At 40.7% G+C, this 11,230-nt stretch overlaps 2 protein-coding genes across 2 annotated transcripts; one reads left to right on the top strand and one right to left on the bottom strand.

Annotated features, from left to right (window-relative positions):
* Positions 1-223: 223 nt before the first annotated feature.
* On the bottom strand, positions 224-11,160 carry LOC108617327 (uncharacterized). Its single transcript, XM_089469679.1, has 7 exons — positions 10,898-11,160; positions 10,471-10,540; positions 2,988-3,156; positions 2,642-2,919; positions 1,105-1,347; positions 494-625; positions 224-403 (listed from the first exon to the last, which is right to left on the bottom strand). Exons 2-7 carry the CDS (start codon positions 10,531-10,533, stop codon positions 302-304), a joined length of 987 nt encoding a protein of 328 aa, XP_089325805.1. The 5' UTR covers positions 10,534-10,540; positions 10,898-11,160; the 3' UTR covers positions 224-301.
* On the top strand, positions 4,772-7,546 carry LOC108617329 (uncharacterized). Its single transcript, XM_018013102.2, has 3 exons — positions 4,772-5,398; positions 5,468-5,678; positions 5,802-7,546. The coding sequence occupies exons 1-2, from the start codon at positions 5,165-5,167 to the stop codon at positions 5,663-5,665; spliced, it is 432 nt and encodes a 143-aa protein (XP_017868591.1). The 5' UTR covers positions 4,772-5,164; the 3' UTR covers positions 5,666-5,678; positions 5,802-7,546.
* Positions 11,161-11,230: the final 70 nt, after the last annotated feature.

An 11,230-nucleotide genomic window follows, 5' to 3' on the forward strand; every position in this document is an offset into this window, starting at 1 on the left:
TCGCGCATAGACAAGATTATGTATGTATGCCAGAAGTCTGTGAACAGATGGCGGAAACTTCTTATAGCTTCAAGGCATTCGTGACACAGAAATTTGCATCAGTATGCAAACACGTAATTAGTCTCACGTCAAGCTGATTTTTTTTTCTGAGCTGACAATGGAAACATTTACATTTGATTTCCCGTATCACAGCCCTCTCTGCATATAAAAGAAGCTAGTTCACTTATTTATATCGTTTAATTAGCTTTATTGACTGTACGACATTTTGCTGTTATTAATATATTCGGTTTAACACGTTGACTCAGCCCAGCTGTGGCTGACCATTGGGCTGGGCAGCTGCCGCCTGTCCGCCAACCAAGCCGCCCAAGCTCATCTGCAGGGAGCGCAATATGCCAATGGGAATCTGTGAGAGAGAGGGAGAGAGAGAGAGAGAGAGGCGTTATACATGGGTCAGACAATTAAGTCGCATCGGCTGATGCCTTGGATGACTCACGTCGAGTGCCTGGCCAACGACTCCTTGAGCCTGCGGCGATACGACGTGATGTCTGATGCCCTGCGTTCCTTGGCGAGGGGCCTTTGCGGATGTGTGGACCGCCTTGGCTTCACTTTTGGGCGACGACTGCGTCTGTGTGTGGGCGAGAGAAAACAATCAAATGGCTGCAGAAATTTAACAATAACAAATGGCAGACAAAAACGAACAAACGCAAACAATGCGCCAACCGAAAGCTTAACAAATGCAAAAGTTATATTTAGCTGCCACCGAGAACGTAATGAAAATTCATGCAAACAAAAATATACAAAATAAGAAGAGAAATAATACAACAAAAATTATTGAAAATGTTTCCAACAAGTTGGCAACGCGCCGGCCCAAAATAAACCACAATTTAAATAAATTTACAGCAAACGTTGGTCAAATATTTTGACCCCAAAGCGAAAGTTGCAGCCAAAAGCCAAAAGCTGTTGCTGCCAACATTTGGACAGTGCACACCCTGTGTGTGTGTGTGTGGGCGTGTGAACGTGTGTGGGCGTGTGAGCATGTGCGGGTGTATCTGTGTGCATATCCTTTACCACACACAGCTGCCCAGTTGTTTGTTTGCCTGTTACCTTCGCCGGTTCAACGACAGTTTCCTGCTCCTCCTTCTCCTGCTGCTGCTGCTCCTCCTGCTGCTGCTGCGGCTGCTGTGCCGCCTGCGTTATATATACATTGCGTTGGCGTTGACGTAGACGCTTGACGTGTAGGCGTGGCCGCTTGACAATTATCACTGGGCTGGGCGCTTGCTCTGAGGCCGGCGCTGCGGCCGTTTCAGCATGATTTTCATTGATTTGATTGGGCGCGATGTGGTCGGACTAACATGGATAAATGATGAGCGGGTTGAAAACACAAACACAACACCATGATAACATGTGCGCACACACATACACATAAATACAGATATGCTCGGACGTAAATACACAGAGTTAAACACTTAATGAGTGGCTTCAATGTAGACCGAACTCTAGTCAGATGGCATTTTTCAATGGGCAATATGTTAGTGAAGCAATATTTTCTATAGATATCGAATTGTTACACCCACTCATATATATATTCAATATGAATTGCTTGACATTTGCCTAGAGATGTCTTGCACAATGCCTAAAATGCTTCTCTTTTGTTATCATTAAAAAAAAAAAAGAAATAGTGAGAGTGCTCTAGTGGGGAGTGAACGGCTGAAAGATTCCTTGTTCACAGCTTTCTTTGCTGTGATATGACTGATGCTCACATACATGAGAAGGCAATCGCTTAAACTTCTGCTTACTTTGCAGCGACTGCGGTGCGGCTGCGCTTATGGACTATGGAAACTTCAATAACTTTCAAAACTCGATTAAATCATTCATATAACCGTATTTGCTGAGCCTCTGAGTACATAATTAGAGGAAAGCGTGGGAGGTATCCATTATCAGAAATATATTATATTTATCTAATCATGACAGGAATATCCTCAGTTAATTGAATATTTCCAGCCTTTGTTATATTCAAGTAAAGCGTATACAGTTATACCAGATTATTGATATAAGGCATACAAAATTGTGTTCTAAAGGGAATTCTAAATTTCAAGTCTTTAACATTTGTGGATTAATGTTTATTAATTTTTATATTATTTATTATTATTATTATTATTATTATTTTTTATTTATTTATTTTTATTTTTATTTTATTTTTTTTTAGAAAGCACCAGAGCATCTCATAAATTCTAAATTTAAAAATTAAAAATCTAAATTAAATTGACTTTTGTGGTTTACGAGATCGCTGCGATCACTCAGACAGAGTCAAAGCTGGGAAGTCTAATGAGCTGAGTTGATATGCTCATGTCCATCTGTTAGACCTGACCACAGCGACACAACGCGTCACATTTCCCACTTTTGAATGTCGTCAGGGTATGAATAAGAAAGAGAAGCTTGTGGCTGGTTACATCTACCAGAGAAATCGCAACGATAACAGATAAAGAATTGCAAATAAACAAAACTTCACTCTCCAGTTGGCAGTCAACAATGTCGGCTGCTATCGCATCTAGATTATTTGCCAGGCGATGCAATCTTATCTAGTGATGCCTAGAGGTACCTCAATGGGCCTGCATTTCACATCTTAATAAGTTTCACTTACATTCTGGGCAATCAGCGAATACTTCTTTGGCGGCTTGACCTTCTGCACGTAGGTGGTTGGGCCGGCCGTTGGGATCACTGGCGGCGCATCCTCAACGGTCTCGGAGTCCGCAGAGACCTGCTTGGTGCCCAGATTGACAGAGTGGCTGGCTTTGCGTCCATTCGCGTGTGCCTCGGAGCCGATGTAGCCATGCTCGCCCACGCTGCCGCCAAGCAGCGCGCTGGCGCCGACGTCATCGTTAGCCTGAGCCGCTGCATATGCACCGCCAGCGGTGCGACCTGTGTGGGAGTGGGTATCATTTATTTAGTTCGGAATCAAAATGAAAATCAATTAATGCGTTAAATACCGTTGAGACCGCCACCAATGCCAGCTGCGGCACGCGATCCCCAGGGTGTGCCCGCCGAGGCGCTGAGGCCGCCATGGGCTGCGTTGCCCGTCAGCAGGCCGCCCAGTCCGGCATCGGCATGGAAGCCGGCAAAGTTGACGCCCACCTTGCCATCTCGCAACGTAATCAGCTGCAACAGAATGAGAGTCCTTACAGATTAGAGAGTGCGATGAGTTGGGTGCAGTGAGTTGGCCAAACTTGGTTACATGCTGCGTATACTTAATGTTATTGAAAGTTGCGCTCTTTGTTTAGGCATGCAAAACTTTTGGGCCAGAAGGCGATGCCAATGCCAACGCCAACGCCGACGCCATTTTTCACAAATAGTAAAAGTTTTGCGCCGAAACGAAACTTTGACCAAACACCCAAAGATATTGGCCTAAAGGTGGGCAGGACAGGTAGGCAACAAGTTTCACCTCTATGGCATTTCCGGCCGCCCGAAAAGCGTCAATCAATTTAAATTAAGTTTGCCAACTTTCTAATAAAACCGAAATACGAATGGAATTCGATTGAATGGCCGACTTAGCTGCATTCATACAGACAGAGGGCAACATCAACCAGGTCTGACCCTAAATCATAAATTTCAATTACCCAAGTCCTGGCAGCGGCACACGTGTTCAACAGAAACACACTTTGTGTTTTAATACCACATTTTGAAAAGTAGGTTTTTAAGTAATGTTTGGCAGGCTTAAGTTTTCTAAGTCATTGAGATAACTGAACAGCGAGGGGAGGTTAGGGAGTTTCTAACTCAGCAAGAGGTCTGTCCAGAAAGTATTGCGCATTATATTCTGTGTGATTTATGTTTTATTTTGGATTTATTTATATTTTGGTGGCTTTATATTCGTATGCCTCAATTCGCAGCGAATTTTCAACACTTGACATTTGGCAGTTGGGCAAAACATGTTTGTCTTAATTGTTTGCTCATTCCACAACAAGTACAACAGGTTTCTATAATGAGCCTGTTGTACTTAAGTATTTTTGTTCTCTTTTTTTTTTTTTTTTTAATTATATAAATGATATAATAATAATATTGATAAAGGCTATAATATTGCCAAAAGTATAAATTCTAACTGAAAATAATCCTTATGGTTATATATATGAAAAATTTGCAAATTAAAGTATAAATAAATTTGTTACACTTTTTAACTTACAAATTAATTTTTATTAAAAAACGTTTAAAAAAATTATTTTTCTATTAATTTATGTATTTAAAAAATGAATATTCATATTTATTACATAAATATTAATGATATATAGTAAATTATATATTAAATACATATTTTTTATTTTTATTTTATTTCTTAATAAAATTAACATTTTTTTTTTAATTTTCTTATAGTGCTTTCATATCATTTATTAATTTGGCAATTTTTTTTAGTTGTTTAAACATGCTATTCATAATAATAAATGAATAAAATTCAACTATTTTTTGTTTTGTTTTTTGTTTTATTGTAATCTTCGACTAATTATATTTGATTGCTGTTTGCATAGTCTCAAATCTCTTTATACACTTTCAGCTTTTATCGTCTTAGCTTGTTCTATTTCCCCAATGCCCTCGCCTCTTCCCAGCACAGCTGATTCTGTAGCACACTCCAGTCTTGTTTCACAATGCTCCTCAATTTGTGTAAGCACATTACATATTTGGGAATATCAACATTTGCACAGTTTGCCATTGTCGGCCTATTAGCTCAGCTTACTCAATAGAATTTACGCAAGTGCGGGCGCTGCTGACGCTGAAATCTATATCAATTAGAATGATAAGCTGATAAGCGACAGTCGCGACTCGTCGGGCAGAGAGTTCGAACATTGTGTTTTCCCATATTGAAGCAATTAATGCATAGAGTAATTATTGGAGAGCCGAAGCAGAAGACAACAACAAGTCTGAGTGGAGGATGTCATTGGACAGAGCGAGCGATAAGGGAGCGACTGTGACCGCGTGAAAATGTGTGTGGGACAGAGACAGAGAGACGGAGAGAGAGAGTGATAAAAGCACCTGCAAGCTGATAAGACATTTGAAGGTAGACAGCGCGTTAATATTTAACTTGGCCGCGACTCATTTGAGTTTCACACCTTGCGCGTTGCACAAACCGTACGAAAATTTACGCGCGTGCGTGTGTTTGTGTGTGCCACATGCGACCGTTATGTTAACAAAAACTACGCTTATCAGCCTATTGCTGGTGCTGCCCGTGCTGCTGCTGCTGCAGCGCGGCGATGGCGCCACAACTACCTGGGGGCATGTCAACAAATATGCCAGCACGCTGCATGCACAAGATGTTTACTTGGGGCACGTGAGCAGCATGGATGCGGATGCGAATGCGGATGCGGATGCCACAGCTGTCAGTGTGGATGTTCGGGATGTTGCATACGGCGCACAGGTAGTAGCACAACAACAAACAGGTGTATGGAAATAAGCGCACAACATGACATTTATCCCTCTCGCACAGAACTCGAGCGCAGTCGATGGCTATACGATAACGGCGGTGCATGCCTACGACATGACCTTGCCGGGCGGCAACGGCGGCCAGGTGCGTTTGCTCAGCGGCGGCGTTGGCCAACGGCATGCCGTTGTGCGTTTCCAGCGCTACGAACAGGTGCCCAGGGCGCACTTCCAGCTGGTCATCTACGGCCTCGCCTTGGGCTAGGCGTGCAGTGCAGGTGATTCTTATCGCTTAGTCGCTAGAGATAACTTTACTTGCTGTTCAGTTTAACAAAGTTTTCCCCTCTCTCTCTCTATCTCACTCTCTCTCACACTCTTGTCTGCTCTTTCTTTCTTTCTAGTCAATCGCCGAGGCAACTTAATTGAGTTGCGATTCAACTTTGAATTCGATGTTGGCAACTTCCTGCTCCACAGACGGCAAAGCTAACTAAGTTATTATAATGTCATAATTAAGAGCATGAGAGTTGCGCTTATTAGCATGAAAAATGTGAAAATTCCATTATAAGTTAACACACACACACACACACACACACACCTACCCACACACTTCACAGAGTTTCAGTGTTGGAACAGCTTCGGAATTTAATATTGGGCGACATCTGAGCAGGCGCTGCGAATGTTGCTGCTGTTGCAGCTACTCGTAATGAGATGCAGATGCACACTTAACCACCCACTTATACACACATACTCCCACACACACACATGCACAGCAAACCGCTTAGCGGTTTGGTTTTGCCTACATAAGTCGCATTAAGCGCTTGATAAATGCAGTTTAACGCAGCCACGCCCACTTTTTTTTTTGGGTGGCGGGTGTACGCCCACTTAAAACACAATATGGCACATAAGAGGCTTTGAGCCGATTAAGAAGTAATTTATGTGTAGTTGTTGCCAGCAATCGTATCATTCAATTTACGCATTGCTTTTGCACCTGTTACAGCCTACCTGACGTTACCTGGCGCTCAATAGGTGTTTCGTCTTAATTGACAATTGGCATCAGCTATTAGAGATTCTAGCCTGCATTATATATGAAGCATGTGCACTATTAAATACTTGGCAAAAACAAGCAAAGTTAAGTCGAATGCAAATTAATTGAATGAGTCAGACGTGGGATAGATTAATTATTGATATGAATGGAATGCAAAATAAAAGCAACGTTTCTGAGTTAGTTGATATAAAAAACTGTCAATAACAGCAAGCAACTAGGCTTTAAGTAACGGAAATGCCAGGCCGGTTATTGGCTGACCCATTAAGAGCTATAATAAAAGAAAACGGTAATAAAATTAAAACTATCTGAGATATGAATATGGTATTAATGCTGATTCAAATATATATCTATGGCAATTTATGTAAAATATAAAATCTGGTAATACTTTCAGTTTAAAATAAAATTTTGATAAAGACAATTCAATAATCAATCCGAATATCAGACAGAAAAATAGGTGGAAAAATATTTCAAATATTTTAACAGCTAAAACTTATCGATAGCTTGAACAATCGCCCAACTATGGCTATAACAAATAGTATCACTCATGCTTGGTCTCTCCGTATTGAGCTCACATCAATGGCTAATATGCCTGAAAAGTGGCCCAAACTTTTGTTTTCATTTCAATAATTTCAAAAACTCATTGTTTGCGAAAGTTTCGAGAAGTGCGATTAGAATTCGAAGTAATGGCAATAAAAGGACATTCGCTTTGTTCAAAATGTTGGCAATATTATTAATGGCTGCTTGTTTGCTTTGTTGGCCATGTTAAATATTTGCACGAATCCATAGAATTTTGTGCTGATAGAAGCGAATTCAGATTCCATTGTCAGCTTGCTTGCAAATGTGTTTATTTGCACTATTTAGGGGCAACTGCCATAATTTGTTGATAAACATAAACAGCCGCATCTAGACCCCAAGCATAAACAACAGTCAGCAGACAATGGCACTGGCTCTGGCTCTGGCTCAGGCTCAGACTTTGGCTAATTTATGTTGCAGATTGCAGATTGCAGTGGAAAGTCTTTAAAGCTTAATAACTTTTAATTCAGCCCGAAACTTTTTCGTTTGTTGTATGCCCGCAGAGCATTAGAAAAATTTGCATAATAACCCACCAAAAAAAAAAAAAAAAATGTAGAAGAAGAAAATTGTAACCCTTGCCCGAGCCATTACGCGAGCCTTAATTTCAATTTCAATTGTGTACAATTCCCACGAGCTCCCAACAATTTGGTTAGCTGTGGCAAATGCAAATTTCATGCATGCGTTGATTAAAATCTAAACTCTAGTTGGCCGCAAGCGACCCGAGACCGTAAACAAATAGAAATAAACCAAGGCGCGCCGGCGAGATCTTCGAAGACGGCCAAAAAGTACGCGAATTGGCCCGAAAGGCGAAGCCCTTTAAAACGACAAGCGAAACCCAAAAACTTTGCTCCACAGCTGTAACTGTAAAGGGAGTGCAGCAGCAGCAGGCGGCCAGAGCGACGCCCAGCAGGCAAACATGGCCAACGCGAGCCTCTTGCCACCTGAGCCAGCGGCTGACAGGCAACACGCGGCCAACACCCCGAACTGACAGCATAAGCGACAAAATGGCTGCTATGCAGGCAAACACAAGCACAAATGCCAACACAAATACCAACACACACACACACACACACATGCACCAACACCATCACGCACTTGTGCTGCATGCAAATTGCAGTGAAAATATTTGTCGCATTTGCGGGCGCACTTGCACAATGCGGCGTATGCGTAATTAGCTAAAAATTACGCTTCATTTGCGCTCGTGTCGGCGGCAACGGCGGCGGCATATCAGATGCCACATAGGCCGGTCGAAAGTTCAAGGCAGATGCTGTTATTAAAATGATATATAATCGTGACTAAGGAGTAAAAATACACACACACACACAAACACACACACACACTGTCAAGCACATGGGTTAATGGGTTATCCGCTGCTCAAAGGTAATTACCTGTTTGTACCTTGGCGCACTCATACTATAATTATAAATGCCTGAGCACGCCGAGTCGCCGAGTTGCCGAGTTGCCGAATGAGCTACTAAAGTTCTTCATTGCCACAGTTAATAGCCGTTGCATTGCACAACAATTTAATGGGCCTGTCGGACACTCTCCAGCTGCTGCCTCGCCGGCCCCACCTGCCCACCTGCCCCACACAGAATCAAGTGTTCGACCGTTTGTGCAGCAAACCGCAAATAAAATCAACACCAGCATTTGCGCAAATTTCGCAACACACATTGGCAATAGCAACAATTTGTGATTTTGGCCAGAACGAAGTTTATGCAGAGACTCGATGCGAGAATTTAGGGTTTTATGTAGTGAAAGGTTTTTAACTTGATTTTAAGCTGCAGGCATTGGGCTCATTGTATAGTATATTATCAATTACGTATATCTATCTCTATCTGTATCTTCTATATATGTATTTATATCTGTGTCTATATCTAACTACATATTTCTATTTATATTTGTCTGTATCTTTATATATTTCTGTTTTCTCTTCAATTTCTATTACTATATGCAAATACTAACTAATTAATACAGAATTAAACTCATATATTATGTATTTTAAAAACAATTTTTTTAAAATATATTTTTATTTATATTTCATAAACTAATTTTGCTTTGTTACTTCTTAATTCTTACTTTGGCTATATATAAATTTAATTAATGCAAACATATTATTTTAAACTAGTTATTATAATTTCTTCTTGGCTGTAACATTGGGTTTTCGGCTAGACCTGATTCGTTTATAACTTGAAATAACCTGCAGAGCCGAGAGAGAGAGAGAAAGGGAGAGAGAGAGAGAGAGAGAGAGAGAGAGAAAGGGGGAGAGAGAGAGACAAAGCATCTGTAGTCTTACGAAGTGGAAAGTTGATTAGCCGTAGCCAGCCAAACTGAGAATTAAATTATTTCATTTGATATTCCTAATGGGAATTTCCTATAAGGCATTATATTGTATATGTAGCTTATCTCCTTGAGGGTATGACTAATTGGCAGTTTAATGAATTTAATTAAATTAGGGTATCTCATAAATTTTAAACAAACATTTAACCGGCTTCTGCATATATATTCTGGTTATATCAAATATAATTCATATTAAAGCTTAATATTTGCCACTTTATAAAATATATATTTATTTCTATCAAAGATCGATTTAAAATTTTAAGAGATTTTAGTTGCTAAATTGCCCTATGGAAATGAATATAACAAACAGCTGGAGGCGTGGCAGAGCCTATAAAGTGTATATAAATTATCTTCTCGATCACCTTACACCTTTCCGTTTAAAATACAAATTTTAGATGAAAAGGTGAACGTAGAAGTCAGTTTTAAACTTTTTTTTTTTTTGTATTCATATAATTTTAAACTCATTTAAAATGAGAAACCTTTAAAGCAACTTTTGGAAATTAGCAAAGATAATAATCTATATGCTAATAGCTATGACATACCCCATATCACTTTCTTCTATTAGCTATGATAATAATGAATGCAATGCTACTTTGAGAATTCTTGAAATTACGTAAATTGATATAATTAATTCTTAGAGAAGTCGTGGAAAGCTTTACTCTCTCGCAGTTATTTTTGCGAAATCGCCTGCCGCATAAACCCTTCACTATCTATGTTCGATTTTGTTCGATTTGCGCTGGTCGAGTCTTTGCTGAGGTCGTTGATAAATAAAACAATTTGAGGTAGTTGATGGGATGCATTGCATTCACGAAATAATTGAAATATTTGTGGGGGACCAGTGCTAAAGGAATTAAGCACTAAATGGCTTTGTGGCAAGGGCAGCTTGGTCTGCTGCTGCTCTTGTGGCAGTTGTTGTTGTTGTTGTAGTTTGGTTAAGCTTTGCTTAATCACGAAGTTCAGCAACGGCACACATGAGCGCATAGTTATGGCAAGTGTTTGGGAAAGTACAAACAAGAAATTTGAGTTGGTAGTTAGAGTTAGTTCTTAGTTTTAACCTGGCTGTAAAACAAAGCAAACAAGAAAAAAAAGAAGAAGAAATGCGGCAGTAAACTTACCTGAGCTGGGGCCAGTGTGGCTTGCAGCAAGAGCAGCAAAGCAGCTCCGAATAGCGCAAACATTTTGCGGCTGAAAAACAGGTGAAACAAAATTAATTTCTTGCTTGGCCAACAGTGTTGCCAAACAGCCCAGAGCCCTCTGCGAGCTGAGCGGCTGAGAGGTTTGCTTGCAACATTTCAGTTCTCCGAGTTGGCCGGCAAGAAAACAAAAGACTCGACTGTTTCTGTATGCACAACACGCTCTGCCGGACAGTCGAGAATGTGATGAATTCTTGAAGCCAGCCAGCCCAGCCCAGCCGGGCTCATAGCACAGGTGCGTCGCTAACTGGTTAGCGCTCGCCTTTGGCCAAGCCAGGCGATGCTTCAAGTCCAGTACATAGCATCTGCTTATTATGTAGAATGCTCGATTGCCTAATACAATTTGTACCTGAACACTTTTTTTTGTTTTTTACTTCTTTGCTCGTTTTGTTGTTTTGTTTTTATAATTTGCGCTTCGTTTATAAATCACAGACTACCAGAAACTCGTCCACACGCGACGCGCTGTCGTTTAGCACTGACTCAGTGAGTCTGGGTCTGTCCGCCTCTGAGCGTTGCTTAAACTTGAATTGAGAAATTCGAATGTAGTCTACGGCAGCAGCTTCTGTCTGAGACTGGACGTCTCTGTTCAACTGGATTTGAGTCGCAATTAAAATGCAAACGTCTCTTTATATAGGAATTTATATGTTCAATGTCTTTGATGAATTCATAATCGGCCAGTGGA

This window comes from Drosophila arizonae, chromosome 5 (genome assembly GCF_054131065.1).
Source record: "Drosophila arizonae isolate 15081-1271.41 chromosome 5, UAZ_ARI_1.0, whole genome shotgun sequence".
Classification (NCBI taxonomy): domain Eukaryota; kingdom Metazoa; phylum Arthropoda; class Insecta; order Diptera; family Drosophilidae; genus Drosophila; species Drosophila arizonae.

Coding starts and splice junctions, on each gene's coding strand:
- LOC108617329 (XM_018013102.2), top strand. CDS start 5,165: ATGTTAACAAAAACTACGCTTATCAGCCTATTGCTGGTGCTGCCCGTG. Junction 5,399..5,467: donor ATGTTGCATACGGCGCACAG/GTAGTAGCACAA, acceptor CCTCTCGCACAG/AACTCGAGCGCAGTCGATGG.
- LOC108617327 (XM_089469679.1), bottom strand. CDS start 10,533: ATGTTTGCGCTATTCGGAGCTGCTTTGCTGCTCTTGCTGCAAGCCACA. Junction 2,920..2,987: donor CATTGGTGGCGGTCTCAACG/GTATTTAACGCA, acceptor ACTCCCACACAG/GTCGCACCGCTGGCGGTGCA. Junction 626..1,104: donor CTGTCGTTGAACCGGCGAAG/GTAACAGGCAAA, acceptor GCCCACACACAG/ACGCAGTCGTCGCCCAAAAG.